The sequence below is a fragment of the Typopeltis vanoorti genome, chromosome 15 (assembly GCF_054136105.1).
Source record: "Typopeltis vanoorti isolate ZY-2024b chromosome 15, IOZ_Tvanoo_1.0, whole genome shotgun sequence".
Classification (NCBI taxonomy): domain Eukaryota; kingdom Metazoa; phylum Arthropoda; class Arachnida; order Uropygi; family Thelyphonidae; genus Typopeltis; species Typopeltis vanoorti.
In genome coordinates this window covers 62,771,779-62,793,887 of record NC_143563.1, presented here as the reverse complement: position 1 = coordinate 62,793,887, position 22,109 = coordinate 62,771,779, and the positions used below count along the sequence as shown (strand labels likewise).

Genomic DNA, 22,109 nt, shown 5'->3' with positions numbered 1-22,109 from the left:
TGTTGGTGGATAGGGAGATGAAGTTTAGGGGGCACATTGCAAAAGTGGCTAAATCAGCTCATCGACTCACTTGGTTGTTGAAAAATACTTTGACAAGCAAGTTATTGTACCTCTGTACTGAGCCTTGATAAGACATCATCTTGACTACTCCCCATCAAGAAGAAACCACCTAAGTTTCTTCTTGATGCGGAGGAGGTGGAGAGGATCCAGAGGCGAGTGACCAAGATGATAGCAGGTCTATGGAATGAACCTTATGAGAACAGGTTGAAGATTTGTGGGTTGCGGAAATTAGTTGATAGGCAGAAAAGGGGAGATATGATTGAGACATTCAAATTGCTAAAGGGTTTCTATAGGATTAATTCAGAGGATATTTTTGAGATCAGGACTGCTGGTGGGAGAACTAGGGGACACTTATGGAAGCTGGGCAAGGGTGTTAGAGCTGGGTTCTTTACTTTTAGAGTGGTAAACGATGGAATAAGCTGCCAGAGTCTGCGGGTGCTATGACGGTGAGTGAGTTCAAGGCAAGGCATGATAGATACTGTGAGAATGTCATAGTTGTGTGGACATGATGTTTAGGGCCTCCCTCGACGAGTCTAAGGACTCCCTGGAGTCGCCCATAATAATAATTATCATAGACATGTGGTCTTACAAGAATTGTTTACATAAGAGGAGTAATTGTATTTGAGAATTGCTATTGAAGTATAGAATCTGATTTACTTGAATCTTTAGTATTGACCTTTTTGTACATTTCTTGGAACATGAATAAATTGTTTTCTTGTTTAAATAATTTGCTCTATTCCTGTTTCCAATGCACTTGAATAGCTACGACTGTAGCAAAGAAGTTTTACATTGCTAGATTTGGTTATAAGTAAGAGAGGCAGGTTCCGTGATTAACTGAGAATTTTTCTTCAGAAGAACAATCATATCTATCCACGAATTTTGCTGGTGCAGCTAGAAATCAAATAAATTTTCCAAAATTCAATTTAGAAAAACACCAGTTGTTCAGACAAAGAGGTTGGCTCCAGCCAGAGGCATTTCTTAGATCTGAAAGTTTTGCACACGAGAACAATAATATTTGTGGAATTGAGTCAAAAGTGAATTAAGTTCAGTGAGAGGATTGAAGGTTAAGAAATTAAATCGAATAAATAAAAAGGAAAACGTTTCGTTTCCTATCTTTCCTTTGTCACGTATAAGGAATTTATTAAAATAATGGGCGCAAAAGTAACCAAATTTATTGTGGAAGAACTTAAAATAGCTAAGTACTATTCCATAAGTGTTGACTCAACACCAGACATGTCTCATGTTGATCACCTGTCCTTTATTGTACGATATGTGAAAGAACACGGAACTCCTGTGGGGCATTTCTTGTGTTTCATTCCTAACGTAAGTCATAAATCTGATGAGTTACAAGAGGTGGTTTTGACTTCACTACACGAGCTTGGAATTGATGTGGCAAATTGCAGAGGGTGTATATGATAATGCTAGTAACATTTCAGGCAAGTACACATGACTGCAAGCAAGAATTCTTGAAATAAATCCATTGGCAGAATTCACGCCGTGCGCTGGACATTCTCTGTCTCTATTGGTACTCGCGCTGCCAAATCCTGTCCCTACTCTTCCGCATTTTTTGATTTCCTTCAGAAACTGTATGTATTTTTCACATCTTCAACACATCGGTGGAGTTTTCTCAGAAAGCACCTGGAAACTTCTGCAAAAGTAATCAAACATCCTTCGCCTACTCGTTGGTCAGCTTGTGATGCCTGTCAGAGTCTTCGTGAGGGATGGACGGAAGTAATTTTCACTTTGTCCGAAATTGAAAATGACACCACCCAAAAGAGAGATATGCGATGTGAAACAAGTGGGATTCTACGGCAACTTCAGTCACTGGAGGTTGGGATCATGACCTGCCCATAGGTAGGTCATGAGGGACAGCCCTTCTCATATGAAGGGTGGGAAATACCTAAATACGCCACTGGTCACACCACAGAAGGTCAGCTCAAAAAAAAAAAAAAAGTCTACTTCAGTCAACCATCTAATCTGATCTTCAGATTGCAGAAAACAAGTGATCTGTGAAACGTAATCTAACATTTTGGACCACAGCGCACTTTAAATTTTTCCAAAAGAAAGCATAACTTATGAGATGCCATTTAATCTGTTTAATTTACTTTTTATGTATAATAACTGTGGACCTGCATCGCCTGCTTGCTGATACTTGCCAGCCTTCTTTCCTTGCTCTACACCCAGAATGCATATTTGTCCTTAGTTTGTCTTTATCTGGAAGTCTTAGACAAAAGCATTTCACAATTTATATGTTATTACTAGTAACAAAAAAACAGCTCTCTATATGAAAATATAGAGAGCTTTTAGAAACAATTGTGTTTCTAAGCACAGCCACTAGGCTAACCATGCAGTTAGCCTAATGGCTGTGTGCTTTGCACCCATATGCCTGGGGAAGGAGTGTCTTAGGTTCGATTCCCTTCTGTGATATGAGGAGCTGAAGAATCTTCCTGAGCCATAGCCAAGTTAGCCAGTCTTGGGTGTGGACAGTAGGGTTTATCTGGGGTTTTTGATCCTGCAAAGCAAGCAAACCGGCCTTGAGAACTCAATACCACTATGGACATAGGATACACCGGGGCGTAGGGCTGTCCACTTTATCCTGAGAACGGTTGAGATCCGATGATCAATAAACCCTCAACATTGCAAGGTAGAAGAGGGAAATGAGAAGATGAGAATTTTATTAACTATTTTGCAGTGTACATTTATATTCTGTCAATAGCATGTATACTGATATATAACAAAGTACTGAAAATCTTGCTTTTTTCTCTCTCTTTTTTTTTTTTTCAGGGTGAAATAGTAGAAGTATTATTAAACACAACTCTTTCAGCCAAAGAAATATGTGGTGTTATACTTGGAGACCAGTGTTATGAAATTACTAATCCTCATTTTAATTGGAGTATTCCTTTACCTTCTATTCCCAAACCTCCTGTTGTGCCTGTTCCTCCTCCAAAGGTAAGTTAGATTTATTTGTTTATATGTTATGATATGCAGATTCACATATTGATGTGAAATGTGAATATCACATTAATACACCTTAAAAATAAAATATTTGTTAGCAGGATCCATATTCTTTACCACAATTAAGTATTTTTCAGAATGTATTGTTACTGTTGTAACAAGTTCAGGAAAATTTATTAAAATGAATGATGAAAAAAAATTTTTTTTTTCTATTAACAACTGGCCTTTCTGTATGTGCTTAAAGACAAAATATTAATAATGTCATATTAATCCCTTCTTTTAGACTTGCACGGTGATCCGAGTACATTTGTGAAAATTATGGAGACAACTACCGTGTTTTAGAAAACTTTAGTTTAACATAACTGAACTCTACATTCGACCTTTATATCAAGGTCATCTTCTGAAGCATATGCACTATATAGAGAGAACAAGCTACACTACAATCTATCTGGTTTGTTAAAGTTACTGACCAACCGTTACAACAATTGTTGGCCTGACCTCTAGTGAAAAAAAAAATAAATAAAAAAATAAAATAGAATATACATCAATGCTAGAGTCCTATTCTTAATATTATCTGACTTTTTATTAAAAGACTATGTTGTTCATAGTCTTTTAACTCTCAATGTTTAATGTTTTTTCTTCTTTTATAATGTCACCTGAAGAAGGCTGTTACAGGCCGAAACTAGTAGTGTTTTTATATTAAAACCTTTTTACTTAAATCTCGGTTCTAGTCATTCAATTCTTCATAAAACTATGTATGTTAACCGAGTTAATGATCATTCTGTCATGTGTGTGTGTGTGTGTGTGTGTGTGTGTGTGTGTGTCGAAGGTTTTTTACCTTGGTATAATATATGTTAAAGATATCAAGCTATTTTAAACCTGGTTTTTACTCCATTTCCCAAGTAAGCAAACAGACAAATAAGTCAAGTTTGCACCTGCATGTAATGCAACTCGTGGTAAAGGTGGAATAAGCTCTGACCACTATTCTTAATAGTTACCCTTACTGCAAAACCCATCTCCTTGAGGAGATGTATGATCATCATCATCATACGTATCAAGGATTTAGGCCTAGTATGGCCTGTTCCGGCCTTAGAAGTCATCGTTTAAGAGGATGTCCTGGTTTTCTTTTTCCTAATGGCTTGTACTTTAAGGCTTGTTTTGGTAATCTTTCTGTTTTCATTCTTTGAACGTGTTCCATCCATCTATGTTTATATTTTTTAATTTTTTCAATTACTGGTTCTTGGTTTAATTCTTTCATAATATCTTCGTTTCTTTTGTGATCAAATAGGGTATACTTTGCAGTTTTTCTCATAAACTTCATTTCTGCTGTTGTTAATCTTTGTTTGTCTTTTTGTTTTATTGTCCTTTATTGGAGATGTATGATGCTATGCATTAAAGGCAAGGGACCACTACCCACTTTGGGGGGGGGGGGTAGCCATTGGCTGAGAAAGTGTCATGGATGTGATTTAGTTCAGTGGTTAGGGCTTGATCATTTGAACAGATTATTTTTGCCCTGTTGAATAGTGTCTTAATAACTCCATATTGCTGTGAGGGGGGGGATGATGGGATTGTTGGTGAATGTATCTGCCTGTATGGGTGAGTTTTCTATAAACTGAGAAAACCAAGGTTCCATCAGGTTGGCGGGTGACTAGTGTGTCTAGGAAGGGGAGGTTATTATTTTCCTCTTTTTCCAGGGTGAACTTGATTCTAGGGTGTTGGTTGTTTAAATGTGTTAGGAAGGAGAGGAGTGAATCCGGGCCATGTGGCCAAATAGCGAACACATCATCAACGTAGCGAAGCCATATGGTAGGTTTTTTGTGGGGCTTAGTTTAAGGCTTTCTCTTCAAACATCTCCATGAAGAAGTTGGCCAAGGGTGGGGAAAGTGGTGAACCCATGGCTGTCCCCTCTATCTGTTTCTAGAATTTTTCCTGCCAAATGAAATAGCCTGAGTTCATTGTAATCTGAAATATGGCTGAGATATCGGGAGGAAATTTAGCTTGGATTAGCTCTAAGGTTTCTTTGAGGGGGACATTCGTGAATAAGGAGGAGATGTCAAAACTGACCATTATATAATTATGTTGGAGTGTAAGGTTTTCTCTACTGGCTTTGAAGTGGGCTAAGTTTTTTATGTGTGATGGTGTGTTGCCAGTATAGTGTGAGAGCGCTTTGGCTAAATGCTTGGCTAGTTTGTAAGTGGGGTAATCAATGCCATCCACTATGGGACGTAATGGCACATTTTTTTTATGTATTTTAGGGAGCCCATATATGCGTGGGGGGCCTAGAGTTATATGATTTCAGTCTGTTGGTAATCTCCACAGGCCAAGAAGTGACCTTCTTAAGGAGCCTATGGAGTTTTCTAATTTGAGAGTTGGTGGGATTGTATTCAATAGGGAGGCAAGTGGATCGATCTAATAGTAAAGCCTTGAGCTTACCTGTGTAGTCATTAAGATTGAGTACCACAGTGAATTTATATTTCTAGTGTACGCTGTCAATTCCTTAATTATTAGTTATCATATTTTTGTTATAGCCATTATTTATGAATGTGTCACTGATGATTTTTAGTTCTTGCTGGTTAGAGCAAATTGTTATGGCCCTGTTTTTGAGGGTGTTAATGACTCTATATTTTTGTGATGGGTGGTGGTATGAATTAGTGTATGTATTGACCTGTGTGTGTTGGTTTTCGGTAGATCATGAAGGATAGACTTCCTGAGGGGGAGACGTGTGTCTAGGAACGGGAGCCAGTTCTGATTTTCAATTTCGATGGTAAATTGTATGCGTTCATGTTGTTTGTTGAGGTGGCTAAGGAATGTGTTTAGTGTTTGCCGCCCATGCGGCCAGATAGCGAACACATCATCAACGTATATAAGCCATATTGTAGGTTTTAGAGTGGCGAAATCAAGAGCCCTTTGCTCACAAGTTTCCATGTAAAAGTTAGCGATTGGGGGTGGGGGGGATAGTGGGGAGTCCATGGCTGTACCTTCTTTTTGTAGGTAAAATTTGTTTTGCCACACTAAGTAACCGGACTGTAGTACGTGGGCAAAGAGAGCCGTAATGTGGTGGAAATTTGTTCTATAGTAAGAGAATTGTGTCATTGATGGGGACATTTGTGAAAAGGGCAGAAATGTCAAAACTGACAAATAAGTCATCTTTGTCGAGTGTTATGATGTTAATTTTGTTGATAAAGTGTTGTGCATTCTTTATGTTGGAGGGGGGAATGACCTACCAACTTCTTGAGTGTCGATGCTAATTTCTTGGCTAAGTGGTAACTAGGGCTATTTATTCCTTCCACAATAGGTCGGAGCAGCACATTTTGTTTTTGTATTTTCGCGACACCATATATTCTGGGGGGGGGGGGGGCAGGCGTAGTGGGGTATGAGTTTTTAACCGTGTCTGGTGGCCAAGTAGTGACGGACTTAAGTAGTTTCTCTGTTTTATTTTTTATCCTGTTTGTTAGGTTATAGTTTACCAGCTTGTAGGTGTTATCGGCTACTAGTTGATTCATCTGAGGTATGTATGTTGATCTGTCAAGGATGACAGTGGCATTGCCTTTATTCGATTTTGTTATTATTATGTCTTGGTTGGCTTTTAATGACTTTATTGCTGCTAGTTCCGTTTTTGTGAGATTGTTATGTATGATTTTCTTATTGTTCAGAACATTACTAGTTTCTAATCGTATTTTATCGGCTATATTGTTGGGTAGAGACCTGATGCCTCTTGCTATGTGGTAAATGAAGTCCCATTTGTTTACCTTTTTAGGTGCTATTGCATAGTTAAGACCTTTATCCAGTAGCGCACATTCGCCACTGTTTAAGGTGCGGCTTGATAGGTTGATCACATGGTTCTTGCTTGCCGGTGGTTGGTCGCTCCATGTCTTCCTAGTTTGCTGTTCATCGTTGGAGATGTTTACTGGGGCAGAGATCTCCTGATTGGTTGGATTCGTATGAGAGGCAGCCATATTTCGCCGTTGTTTTAAACTGTGAAATTTGGCCTTGAGTTTTTCTTTATTATTTTCCAGGGTATATTTGGCCGAATTGGCTATAATTCTTTCCAGTATTTGTAGAATATTTGGATTTATATAGCTTGATAGTTCAGATTGCAATTTTGAAACTAAATTTTGAATCCCCACTGTCTCCCCCAATCGCTAACTTTTACATTGAAACTTTTGAGCAAAGGGCTCTTGATTCCGCCACTCTAAAACCTACAATATGGCTTAAATACATTGACGATGTGTTTGCTATCTGGCCGCATGGGCAACAAACACTAAACACATTCCTTAGCCACCTGAACAAACAACATGAACGCATACAATTTACTATCGAAATTGAAAATCAGAACTCGCTCCCGTTCCTATACACACTAGTCACACATCTCCCCTCAGGCAGTCTATCCTTCATGGTCTACCAAAAACCAACACACACACGGGTAAATACATACATGCTAATTCATACCACCACCCATCACAAAAATATGGAGTCATTAACACCCTTAAAAACAGGGCTATAACAATTCGCTCTAACCAGCAAGCCCTGAAGCAAGAACTAAAATCATCAGCGACACATTCATAAATAATGGCTATAACAAAAATACTATCAATACAATACTCCATAAAACATCAACAAAAAATAGATTAAAGTAAAACCATAGCCATCCCATACGTTAAAGGATTATCGGAAAAAATCAACAGGATCCTACACCATTATATCCTCAATGCCACCTTTAAGCCACCTACTAAACTTAAAACCATAGTCAACTCCTCTAAGGATCCTCTCCTCCCCGTCGAACATCCAGGCATCTATTGCATCCACTGCACCTGTAACTTACTGTACATTGGTGAAACAGGATGTACAATCCTTATACATAAGAAAGAACACGCAAGATACATTAAATATAACCATTTTTGGTGAAGCAGGCCTCTCAGATTACACGCTCAACACCTTACACCAAATTGACTGGAAAAGCACCCACTCTTTATACCATACAAAAACCTGGTATGAAAGGAAATTTAAGGAAGCCTGCAAAATTCTGATAAACCACCCAAATATCAACAACAATGCATGAACATTCCAAGAATCTCGATGGCACACATTCAGCCTACCTAATACATAAGATCCAGCATAAGTCAGGACTCTAGCCAACTTCTAGCTAGTATTAGAAACCATTCCACACCAACTGGTTGGAATATACATGTATAATCATATTTTAAATATGTATAATTAAAAGAAACACACGTATTAACCATTAATTGTGTTAAATAATTATTATTTAACACAATTTTGTATGACAATTTCCAATACTTTAGGAATAGTAAGAACATTGTTGTGCTTTAAATTTAAATGTGTGGTATGGCTTCAGAACTTCCTTTGTATAAACGTTCATGTTTATATAAAGATCTATGTAAAAGTTTAGACTTCTCCCAATGGAAAAGTCTAAACTTTTACATAGATCTTGCTATTCCTAAAGTATGGGAAATTGTCATACAAAATTGTATTAAATAATTATTATTAATTTTTTTATTTTTATTTATTTTTTTTTTATCTGTAACACTTTACGCACATTTAATGAGATTCCATTGTAATACACCCTAACTGTATGTTATTCCTATTATTGTTTTAAACTACTGTACTGATGATGTCCTAAGATACATAGGATGAAATATTTACAATTAAATAATTTTCACTGTGGTTAATATGTATTTCTTTTAATTATGATTTCACCACAGGTTTCGTTATTTAAAAAAATATATATATATGTACACACACACACACACACAGACTTGTTGTTGTGCCCAATGTAATTCTACAACCAACAGATAATATTAAGAATCAGACTCTAGCGTTGATGTATATTCTATTTTATTTATTTTATTTTATTTTTATTTTTTTTCCTACTAGAGGTCAGGCCAACAATTGTTGTAATGGTTGGTCAGTAATGGTAACAAACCAGCTAGATTGTAGTGTAACTTGTTCTCTGTATATAGTGCATATGCTCCAGAAGATGACCTTGATATAAAGGTCAAAATGTCAAATGTAGAGTTTAGTTATATTAAACTAAAGTTTTACTAAAACACAAGGTAGTTGTCTCCATAATTTTCAAAAATGTCATATTAGGATGAAATGCATCAAACAACTTTACATTGTCTCCTTTTCAGAGACATTATGCAAAATGTGCACATTCCATTAATCTAATAAGGTGTTTCAAGAAAGATACCAGGCAGAACATCAGTTGCCAGACCTGATTGATGCTGTGCTGAATGTAGGTTGGCCTCCCTTGTGCATGCCCACTATGTAACAGCTGACTATGGAATTTAATTTCCAGACCATAATCCAATATATGTTTCACCATATGGGCCTCTGAAGTAGATTTGGAAAACTGAACAGTAGCAGAATTAGTTGCAAAAGACAAAGTTAACTGGGGGAAGACATCTCAGCCTTATGTGCCATGCGACATGAAAAAGCTAAATTCTAGTAGCAAGGCTTGTACGTTGGTCATACATAACTGGTAATTAGTTAACAATGCATATAAAGTATATTAATTAAAGGTAACTTTAATAAATAACTTCTATATTTCGGCAACGTCACATTGCCATCTTCAGGAACGTAAAGATATGGTATGTGCACACAGGCACTAACAAAAGCAAATGAGGAAGAAAGCAAGAAACTAATATTGTTCCTAAAGTCCTAATAGTGCCCTCTGTGGGCTAATTTGGTTGACTTGGCAGTTGGGCTGAAGTTCTCAAAATGTAAGTCTCCCAAATTTGGGGTAGTTTCATGCACCCAAATTTATTGAGGTTAGGAACGTTTTTCAGAGCTGCTGAAGATTCCTTGAATAATCTTTCGTATTTAAACTTGCTGCGGTGTATTATTTTTGTTTTCTTCCAACGAATTCTATGGTGGGTATCTAAGGCATGGTCTGTCAGCCCAGAGCGGCTGTACTGGTGAAACCGGATGTAGTCTTGGTGTTCTGAAATCCTGATATTTGTTGTTCTGCCTGTTTGGCCAAAGTAGGACAATTTGCAGCTGCAAGGGACCTGGTATACACCAGGTAGGTCTAGGGGAAGTGGTTGGTCTTTGGTAGAGCGGATAAGGGATGCCATCTTTTTATATGGTCTGTAACAAGAAGTAAGGTCATATTTTCTGAGGATATTGGTTATTTTCTCAGAGGTGCCCTGGATGTAGGGGATTGTGATAGATTTGGTGTAATCTTTATTGTGGAGGGGGGTTGTGGTTTACTGGGTTGAGTATTTTTTGGGGGTTATAGCCATTGGCTAAGAAAGTGTTGTGGATGTGGTTTAGTTCAGTAGTTAGGGCCTTGTCATCTGAGCAGATTAATTTTGCCCTGTTATAGTGTTTTTATAACCCCATATTGTTGTGAGGGGGGGGGGGGTTGCTGGTGAATGTATCTGCCAGTATGGGTGGGTTTTCTGTAAACAGAGAAAACCAAAGATCCATCAAGCTGGCAGGTGATTAAAGTGTCTAGGAAGGGGAAGGTGTTGTTTTCCTCTTTTTCTAAGGTGAACTGGACTCTGGGGTGTTGGTTGTTTAAGTGTTGTTAGGAAGGAGTGGAGTGAGTCTGAGCCATGTGGCCAAATAGCGAACACATCATCCACGTAGCGAAGCCAAATAGTGGGTTTTTGTGGGGCGGAGTTTAAGGCTTTCTCTTCAAAGGTCTCCATAAAGAAATTGGCCAAGGGTGGGGAAAGTGGTGAACCCATGGCTATCCTCTCTATCCATTTGTAGAATTTTCCTTGCCAAACGAAATAGCCTGAGTTCATTGTGAACTGAAATAGGGCTGAGATATTGGGAGGAAACTTGGCTTGGATGAGCTCTAAGGTTTCTTTGAGTGGGACATTAGTGAATAGGGAAGAGACATCAAAACTGACCATTATGTCAGTGTGTTGGAGTGAGAGGTTTTCTACACTGGCTTTAAAGTGGACTGAGTTGTTTATGTGTGATGGTGTGTTGCCAGCATAGTGTGTGAGCGTTTTGGCTAAATGTTTGGCTAATTTATAAGTGGGGTAATCAGTGCCATCCACTATGGGACGTAATGGCACATTTTGTTTATGTATTTTTGGGAGTCCATATAATCGGGGGGGGGGGGGTCTAGAGTTATAAGGTTTTAGTTTATTAGTGACTTCCACAGGCTAAGAAGTGACTTTCTTAAGGAGTCTGTGGAGAGTTCTAATCTGAGAGCTGGTAGGATTATATTCAATAGGGAGGTAAGTAGTACGGTCTAGTACTAAAGCATTAAGCTTACCTTTGTAGTCCTTTTGATTTACACCACAGTGGCATCCGCTGTGGTGATTACTATTTTTTTGTTATTCTTCATTTCTTGTAGGGCTGCATATTCGTCTTTGGATAAGTTGATTTTTGGAGGTTTGGCTTTAGTGAGAACACCAACTGCATCCAGTCTGACGTTGTCGGCGATATGGTTTAGGCAGGATGCGGATCCCACGTTCTATTTGGATCATGATTTCTTCGGCAGGTATTCTTTTAGGAGCTAGGGCGAAATTGTGACCACGTGCAAGTGTGGTGAGTGCCTCAGGCTTTAAAACTACAGACGAGAGGTTGACTACTGTGTTGAGTGGTGGCTGTGGTAAGGAAGTAGAATTCTTTGTCAGGTTTTCGTATTTTTTTCAAGTGCCGACTTTGTATTTTTTCGAACTCTTTTCTTGCCGATGCGCATGAGACATCATAAAGTATCGTCCAAAGATCATGGTCGAGTGTATTCGAAAGCTCTTCCTCTAGCGCCTGTACGGTTTTGTTTACGTCAGCAAGGAGAACTCATGTCGCGGTAATTTGTTCTCTTAACAGGGCGAAGCTAGTGCGATTATAAATGCACAGAGCTTTCTGTGAAGTAAAACGGTGCTTCAATTTGACACAATTAGGGATTACCTTGTTATCCCGGCAGCGTTTTAGGAACGTCAGAAGATTTAGTTGTCTGGATATCTTCAACCTCATTTTGCTGTATTGATGGGCCTTTCGTGCGATGGAATCTCCGTGGATGATTAAAATTTATGACAAATAGTTGAGAATTCATGGGAATTTAATAAAAATCTGTATTTAAGTTTTTTAGATCTGGAAAAGGCATATGACAAGGTGCCAAGAGAAAAGCTATTAAAATGCTACAGTTATATGGTGTGAATGGGGCATTATATCAAGCAACATTTAGTCTTTATTTGAGTTGTAAGTCAGCAGTTGGAATTGAAGGAAGTACAGGAAGATGGTTCAATGTTAAATCTGGTGTCAGACAAGGATATACATTATCCCTTCTGTCCTTCATTATCTGTTTATGAAGGAAAGTAGTATTAAACCTGATATCAAAAATTGGAGATAATAATCAGCTCTTTGCTTTATGCGGATGATGTTATACTTCTAAATAAATTCGCTACAAGTCTGCAAAATTGAATTGATTACATTGAATAACTGTTGTAATAGATATGGTATGACAGTCAGCAATAACAAGACAAAGACAATGAAAATATCAACTGCATTGTGAATGGAGAACCTATAGAACAAGTAAAACATTTCAGCTACTTAGGCATGATTTTTAGTGAAGATTGTAAATTAAATATGGAAATAGACAACAGAATCAACAAAGCTGGTATGGTAGAAAGTCCACTGAATAAATTTATATGGAATAAGAGAGAAATTAGTCAGAATACTAAATTAGCTGTATACAAGACAGTGTTCAAGCCAGTTTTAACTTATGTATCTAAGAGCTGGGTTAGAAATAAAACACTTGACCAAAGACTAGAGACCACAAATATGAGAGTCCTAAGAAAGATTAAGAGCGTGAACAGGCAGCACTATTATATTAAAAACGAGGATATTAGAAAAGAACTTGAGATTGATAGCATCCAGGAATGTGTTAGTAGAACTAATCTCACGTGATATGGTCATTTAAACAGAATGAGAGAGGAAAGATTAGCAAAAACAAATGTTCTCTGCCAGGTTTGCAGGAAAAAGACCTAGAGGAAGACCAAGACATAGGTGGATTGATACAGTAAAAAATGCCTTAGAAGAGAGAAATATAAGATCTGATAATGTTGAAGTCTTGACAGGTAACAGATTGATTTGAAGGAAAATTGTAGATAGGAAGTTAGTGGTGATGCAAGTTTTTCATGTAGTCATATCCTGTATACTCCTTGAGGGTACATAGCTGGAATTTGATGCTGATGATGAGTTCACTTTGCAGGATATATAACTGATATGATATCAAGCTGTAATTAGATGTCCTCTTGCCTTAATAATAAGTTATGCATTTATCATTAGTCTAGGAATGAGTTAACTGCACTTGTTTAAAACTGTTCTAAATTACTTTTGTTGATTAACATTGATGTATCTTTTTGCTTTATTTTTTAAAATTTTAATCTGATGAAAAATTTGTTTATTTATATTATTTTAGCCAGGATCACCAGTTATTCGTGTGCTTCATCTTTCTGATACTCATTATGATCCTTATTACAAAGAAGGATACAATGCAAACTGCAAAGAACCATTGTGTTGCCGTATTGCAGATGGCATTGCAGCTAATGTTGCAGATGGTGCTGGAAAATGGGGTGACTACCGTGGTTGTGATTCTCCTTTAAGAACTATTGAACACATGCTGCAACATATAAACCAGAGTCACAAGGTTTGTATCTATTATTCTGAGTGGTGCTGTTAAATTTCTCTTCTCCTTTACTCCTATATTCATATTCAGTTTAGCCAATTCTGTTAAAATTATTGGGAAATGCTTCTCATTTAGAGCTGATGTGCTGGAATTTTGATACTTGCAGAAAATTAAGGATGTATCCGACATAAAAAAACATGCATGCTACTTAATACAGAAATGATTGCGGTCTTATTCATTTTTTTCTAAACATTGAGAAAAGAGAAAATATGATTTCCACATTATTTTCATACTTGACATCAAATAATATTATCATTTCCATCAAATTCCTGATATGTACCCTCAGGAGAGATAGTGTACAGGATATTATGATAGTGCTGCATGAAAAAGTTACATTACAACCAACTTCATTAGGAAATTGCTGATAGTGTAACCTTTTCATATAATATGAATAAGGCTACAATTCTTGTGAAGAATTTTGTTATATTAATGATAATTTTTATTTCATGCTTAAGTGCTTGTTCATGGGGTGCTTAGAGTCAAAGCTATATAACTGAGAGGAGACCTCCACATAGCCTTTAAAGGAATGCAGAGAACCGACCAGGGCTTCTGACCCAATGTCCAATCCTCACCTTCTCGTGGTGCACCCTGTTGTGTATCTACCTGGATACTGAACGAACGAGGATGGGCTGGCAATTTGGAATTTAGCCAACCAAATTGTATTCTTATTGGCTTAAACCAATATAGAAAATGATGGTACAACATGACAAAATTTCATGCCAGCTGGGGCGTCGCCCAGTTAAACAAGGTCCCCATTGTTTTTGCCAGGGAACCAGAATGAACAGTGAAAAGTCAGCTACTGGAACAAATATGAAAGCACCCCCCCCCCCAACTCAACATCACCAGAGTTAAAGATCGGTACTATCAACATAAGAAGCCTAAATGGCAAAGAAATGGAGCTAGCTGAAGAATTAGATAAGTACCAGATCGACATAATAAGGGTGACTGAAACAAAAAAGACAAAAACTGGTGAGATCTTTCTGAACAATAAATACAAAATGTTATATTCAGAAAATGACAATCAAGGGAAAGTAGGAGTAGCCATATTATTCAACACAAAATACGAGGCTAATCTTCTTGAATGGCAGGCAGTCACAAGTAGAGTGATGTGGGCAAATATCAGAATGGGGAATTGGACAATGAGACTTATTTGTGCCTATGGTCCCACAGAAGGTTCTACTAAGGTAGAAGTAGAGGAATTTTTTGATGCTTTAGAAAAAAGCAACTGACACAACGAAAAAAGAAAAGTTGGTCCTTGTTGGGGATCTAAATAGCAGAGTAGGAAATGATTGTGAGACATACAAAAATATTTTGGGAAAATTTGGAGAAAAGAGCAAAGCCAATAATAATGGCAAATACCTGATGGATTTCTGCTCAGGACATGGACTGGCTATTACTAAAACACCATGTTCCAACATAAAAATGTGCACAAATTCACATGGAGAGAAGAGGCAAGGAATAAGAAAAGTCTCTATTGACTATGTTATTGTTGATAGTGGTGTTTTCCCCCTGGTGCAGGACACCAGAGTGTACAGAGGATTTGAAAGTGGAAGTGATGACAATTTACTCTTGAGCAGGATAAAATTGAATTTCATATTGAAAAGAATAACATGTAAGAAAGTTTTAAAGCGAATAAAAGTTGAGCAGTCTCAGATGTGAACTGCACACTAAAATACACAAAGATTATTGAAGAAAAAATGAAAGAGTTTGAGAACAGGAACCAAACCTTGGAGATGCAATGGCAAGGCTCGAAGAAAACCCTGATTGATTCAGCCAGAGAGGCATGTGGTGAGGTTGTCTGCAAGGATAGAAAAATCAGAACTCCATGGTGGACACAGAAAGGTAAAGAGGCAGCGAAGGAAAAGAAGAAAGCACAAATGCACACAATTCACAACTGAACTTAAAAATCAGAACACACTTCTATTTCTGGATACACTTGTCACACACTTCCTTCCAGCAATCTTTCTGTCACTGTTTACCATAAGCCGACAAATATACTGGCCAATATATATACACAAACTCTTCCCACCATCCAACACAAAAACTAAGTGTCATTAGTACGCTAAAAAAAGGGCTTTAAAGATTTCTTCCAATGAACAAGCACATCATCATCAAATTCCTGCTATATACCCTCAAAGGGCGTACAGGATATGATAGTACCACATGAAAAAATTACATCATTACTAACTCCCTATCTACAATTTTCCTCCAAATCAGTCTGTTACTTGTCAAGACCCCAACATTATCAGATCTTATATTTCTATCGTCTAAGGCACTTTGTACCGTATCGATCCACCTATATCTTGGTCTTCCTCTGGGTCGTTTTCCTGCCAACCTGGCAGATAACACTTGTTTTGCTAATCTTTCCTCGCCCATTCTGTTTAAGTGACCATACCACCTGAGATTAGATCTGCTAATGCATTCCTGGATGCCGACAATGTCAAGTTCTTTCCTAATATCCTCGTATTTTTAATATGATATTGCCATTGATGACATCTGTTCACGCCTCTAATCTTTCTCAGGACTCTCATATCTGTGGTCTCTAGTATTTGGTCAAGTGCTTTACTTCTAACCCAGATCTCAGATCCATAAGTTAAAATTTTTGAACACTGTCTTGTATACAGCTAATTTAGTTTTCTGACTAATTTCTCTCTTATTCCATATGAATTTATTCAATTAACTTCCTAACATACCAGCTTTGTTGATTCTGTTGTCTATTTGCATATTTAATTTACCATCTTCACTAAAAATCATGCCTAAGTAGCTGAAATATTTTACTTTTTCCACAGGTTCCCCGTTCACAACACAATTGACATTTTCAACAATTCTACCTATTTTCATTGTCTTTGTCTTTTTAATGCTAACCTTCATACCATATCTATTCCAACAGTTAATCAATTTAGTCAGGGACTCTTGCAAACTTGTAGCAGATTTATTTAGAAGTATAACATTGTCTGCATAAAGCAGAGAGCTGACATTAACATCTCCAATTCTGATATCATGTTTAATACCACTTTCCTTCATAAAGTGATCCATATAGATAATGAATAACAGAGGGGATAATGTACATCCTTGTTTCACACCAGATTTAACATTAAATCATCTTCCTGTACTTCCTTCAATCCTAACTGCTAACTTACAACTCAAATACAGACTAAGTAGTGCTTGATATAATGCCCCATTGACATCATATAACTGTAGTGTATTGAATAGCTTCTCTCTTGACGCCTTGTGATATGCCTTTTCCAGATCGACAAAACTTAAATACAGATATTTGTTATATTCCCATGCTTTCTCGACTATTTGTTGTAAAGTGAAGATATGATCCTGACAGCCTCTATTTGGCCTGAATCCAGCTTGTTCTTCACCAAGCTTTTCTTCCACAATTCTTCTCAACCGTCTCTCAAGTATGCTTACATAGATCTTGCCAGGAACACTCAGTAGGGAAATACCTCTGTAATTCTCACATTTAGTTTTATTTCCCTTTTTACATATGGGTACTATTAGAGCTTTACTTTAATCATCAGGAATTCGTCCCTCTGTCCAGGCTTTCTGAACTATGCAGTGCAGCTACTGTAAGACTTTCATACCACAATATTTCAGCATTTCTGGTTGAAATATCTTCTACTCCTGCTGCCTTTCCACATATCAACCCTTTGATGGCTTTTTCTTCTTCAAGTAAGGATATGTGTTCCTTACTGCATGCCTGGTCAGTGTTTTTTATCACTGCGCTGTCATCATTGCTTGTTTCGTTTAGCAATTTTTCGAAAGTAAGTACTTCATACTTCAAGGATATCTTTTTCTCCCATTTTCATATCACCTTTATCATCTCTAACTCCTTTTACAGCACTCTTTCCTCCATTCCTAAGCTTCTTCAACAACCTTCAGAATATTTTGCCATCCTCTTGATATTTTTCTATGTTCTTTCCACCTTGCATTAAATCTTTTGTTTTATTGATTTCAGTTTGTTGTTAGCCTGATTCTTTTCCACTGCACCTTTCATAAAATTATCAGACCTAGCTGGAACCTAAAATGTTAATCTAAAATTCGGCCTATATATAAACATTAGACTGCTAAAGCTAATTAATATTTGATTACACTATTTTGTGTAGACTAATCTGAATATAGGGTGGTGTAGTATAATAGAAATTTCCCTATATTTGGATTAGTAATCAACACACAATTAATTAACCTTAATAAGAACAACATTAAAGCAAGATGGGGGATCGAAAGAAAGGAAGGACAATTCTACACAAGTTTATAGATATTGTTGTCAAAGACTAGTTGATTCATTTTTTGAAGAAGTTGTGCTCCCTTTATCTGCTCTGGTAATTATGATATCCTGATAATGATTTTGCTTTTAAGGATTTCACAGCTTCTAATTCAGTTTTAGTGAAGTTGCTAGTTGTTTACTTTAGTATTATTTAAAATGTTAGTAGTTTCTAATCATATTTTATCCACTATATTAGTTGGGAGAAACCTCACTTCTCTCAGCATATTGTATATAAAATCCAATTTGTTAACTGTCCTGGGTACAACACTTAATCATTGTTTAGGTGTGGCATGAAAAGTTAATCACATGACTGAAGGCAGTTAGTTGCCTATGTTATCACTGGCTTGTGGTTTGTTGATTCTCAGTTATTCAATAATGAGAAATTTAAATTTCGCTGTTGGCTGTTTAAATCTTGATGCTATTTCAGTCAGAGAAATATGGCTATAAGTTTTACTTTGTTCCTTGGGTATGTTTAGCTGAGTTGTGTTAGATCTTGAATGAAGATTTTTTTTGTTGTTGTTTAGAAATACTTCATTCGGGATCTAACAAGTTTAACAAATTAATAAAGATATACTTTTACATAGGTAAATATGCGGATTGCTCAAGGATTTATAAATGAATACCTTTAATGTAGAATTACTCCATAGAAAAATAATAAATGTAATCTGTTTTGTAAAGTTTAACGATGAAAGAAATATTCTATGAAAATTGTTTATTACGATGTAAGAATAAGAATTCAAAGTTCACTGGCGAAACTTTCAGATAAATGTTTGACCTGTGGCAATCGAGTATGCACGGGGAGCGGCGTGCGCTCGTAATTCCCGGAAGACACTGCAAAAGAGATCGTCTCGCGTGCAAAAAGATCAGTATCAGGGAGAAAACGTGACGCAGTGAGAAGGGGCTAAAAAAGGAACATAAAAGGAGTCTGCTCCCCTTTCTCAAGGCTTTTTTCTTCTCGCCTCTTCTTGGGTTCCTGGATAGTCCTCTGCTACTCGACATCGACACTCGTGGTTCCAGGGTCCTGGCTCGAAATATCTTTGGAGATGAGTAGCTGAATACGATCTTCAGAAACGGCATGTCAGACGGAGACAAGCAACGAAGGAGCGGGCCAAGCGTGGACACATGGTCGTCCTTCCATAGAGATCTGTACCCGATGATCGCCATGAACGACCACGTGTATCAAAATTAAGCTGAGCTGTTTCTAGTCCACTTCGGAGGAAGAGACCTAAAAATGAGTTCTAAGTCAAGCCATCTGAGACAATCGTCCAGACAAAGAACAAGTATTTCGTAAGAATGGTTGAAGAATAAGCGACAGACCTGATGAATTTCCTGAGAGTTGGTAATGTACAACTTTTAGTGTTTCTTTTGTTGAGAAAGGGAAGAAATGTTGTGAATTAGTAAGCAGGAACATTCTAATATAGAACTCTTAGTGATTATTTAGTAGCAGTGTCGTAGCTCCATGAACACATTAATGAGTGATTGTATAGATAAGTTATGTTATGTGAAATAGTTAACAAAGTTAATAGAATAACTGTTTTGGAGGAAATTATAGATCAGTGTATTGATGTTATTTATTTATTCATATGGAGTTTCCTCCCTTTTCTCCCCCCGTCCCTATGGGGGCAAGTTGAGCCCCCTCATGGGGAGAGCCGTGTGTATTTACAGGGCCAGTTTGCCTACTTGCGGGATGAAAAACCCCAGATAAAATGGGAGGAAAACCCTGCTGTCCACGCCCAAGACTGGTAACTTGGCTATGGCTGAGGAAGATCCTTAAGCTCCTCATGTCGGCTATGGGAATTGAACCCAGGACGCTCCTTCCTCAGGCATATGGTTACGAAGCGCAAAGCCACTAGGCTAACCGCGCGGAAGGTGTATTGATGAGAGCTAAGAAATTATTCTAGTTGGAATAATTCATGATAAGATTCAGTTGTGTTGGTTGAGGTTGCCATAATTAGCTTTATAACCTAGAATGCCATTTAATTTAGTTGAGTGTATAATTTTGGATATGTATTCTAAGAATTCAATAAATGTATTTTAACCCGACTTGTGGCCTGAGAATGAATCCAGTGCACCACTCATTTTAATCAGAACCTGAGCAGAATAGATTTGCTTAATTGACACCACAACTGCAAACGAAAATTAGCATAAGTGATTTAGGTAATTTGATATTAAGTGTATTTGTTAGATTGATCGATCTTGTATATTTTTTGGCAGTTGTTACTTGGTTAAGAGTTTTTCTAACCTAAAGGTATTGGCTGGTGTAGCTAAAACAAATAAATTTACCAGTACCTAATTGAGGAGTAACTCCAGATAGTCATTACAAAGGATTTGGCTCTAACCTGAGACAAACCCTTTGTTTAATTAATTAATACACGTGATCAATTACAGGGTCAGTCAAATGTGTAGATAGCTCATCTACCACGGGTAGCGAAGAACGATCTTAAGTTAGTCTCGCATTTTAGAGTGAACAAGACACAGGTAAAAGCAACACCATACATAATAAGAACAAGAAACTAATCTGAAAAGAAACTAAAAGATATACAAAGAACAATAAAATTAAAATAAGAAAAGATATTAAAATATCATTGAAAAGAACAAGATATAACAGTTGTCAGTAATTCCGTGAAGGACATTCCAATCTGCATTTAAATAACTGAAAAGTTCTGTTTTTAAATTTTGAACCTGGTTTTGAGCAAGTGCTAAGTTTTTGCAAATAGTTTGAATCTGCTCTCTGAGCATTGCTTCCTCCGTATGGTTACAAATTCTGTTCTCTGTGTGTGTGTGTGTGTGTGTGTGTGTGTGTGTGTGTGTGTGTGTGTGTGTGTGTGTGTGTGTGTGTATACGCCATATGATGACCTTCACATGAAGGTTGAAATGTCAGGAAATTAAAGTAATTATTCTTAACACAGTAATAGTCTCCATAATTTTATCAAAATTAATCTTCATTATTTATTTTAGAAAGCACTGATGTGAGAGAAAACAGTGTTTAGTTTGAAAAGTTGCTTATAGGGGGAGGAATATGGCACTGTTGTAACCAGTAAGCAGAAAACTTGCATAAAATGAAGTTGAACACCTATTTTGCTGGAATCATAAAAGCAATAAAGTAAAGGGAAAACTTTACAAGTGCATTCCTGGTGTTCAACATGCACCTCACTTTACCTTATTGTGTGTTACTTGTAAAGTTATTTTACTTTAATGAGCGCAGTGCTTCAATCACTCTTTTTTGAGTTTAGAACTTGCAGAAAAGTTCTCTGTCAGTTAACACAGTTAAATCGATGATTCAGAAGTTTGAAGAAACAGGATCTTCGAAAGTTTGACCTGATAGAGGACGGAAACCAGTGCCACCAGTAGTTGAAGAAGTGCCTGCTTCGATTGTCAATAAATTACACAAAAATGTTGCTGATAGTAGCAGCGCATGTGGAGTAGTGCGACAATTGAATATGCCTTATGCCACGGTATGGAAAGTCTTGTGCAAAATTATTACATTTTATCCATACAACAGCTGCTACACATGATTATGATAAGTGACTGATGTTTCTGGTCAGAATGGAAATCAGTGATGTATGGCCTTGGAAAATTCTGTCTGGAGATGAGGCACATTTTTATCTGAACACGACACTGCAAGCACTCGTTGTCAAAGTCCGACATCAATTATAGCATTGTCTCGAACTTGGTAACCTTAAAAGACAACTTATTATGAACTGTGATGAACATTCCTTCAGACATATTACATTTTGCTGTTGAGAATGTGTACAGGATGCAATTTCTGGTCCACAAGAACAGTGGCCACATTGAACCAGGCCCTCTTTTGCATGAGTGAACTCATCGTGCTCAAATTGTGTAACAGGTTTGTGACAACACTTATACTCCAGTAACTGTAATACTGTGCTAAATTAAATTGATATCAAATATTTTATTGCTGCATTATCATAAGTGTAATGCATGAAGATAATTTTTCATTTCAGTTTAGTCTTTGTTATTTATTTGTCTCCATTTTAATGCTTTTTTTACACTGTGCAGTGCCATATTCCCCCTATTTGCAACTTTTCATACTTTTTTTTTTTAACCAAGCCTGTGAAATTTTGATTAACCACCCTAATCTTAATAATAATGGGAGCTTAAAAATCCCAGAATTTGGATGGCACACAT

The 22,109-nt window shown here is 37.1% G+C and overlaps 1 protein-coding gene across 3 annotated transcripts in view; it reads left to right on the top strand.

The window, feature by feature from the left end:
- The window catches only part of LOC150098808 (sphingomyelin phosphodiesterase-like), a 127,146-nt gene that overhangs the window by 52,422 nt on the left and 52,615 nt on the right, over positions 1 to 22,109 (top strand). For all 3 annotated transcript variants that reach the window (XM_090405718.1, XM_090405716.1, XM_090405717.1), the window contains exons 4-5: positions 2,845 to 3,009; positions 13,421 to 13,648. In XM_090405718.1, coding sequence (XP_090261844.1) covers positions 2,845 to 3,009; positions 13,421 to 13,648 — 393 coding nt within the window. The remainder of the gene's footprint in view (positions 1 to 2,844; positions 3,010 to 13,420; positions 13,649 to 22,109) is intronic.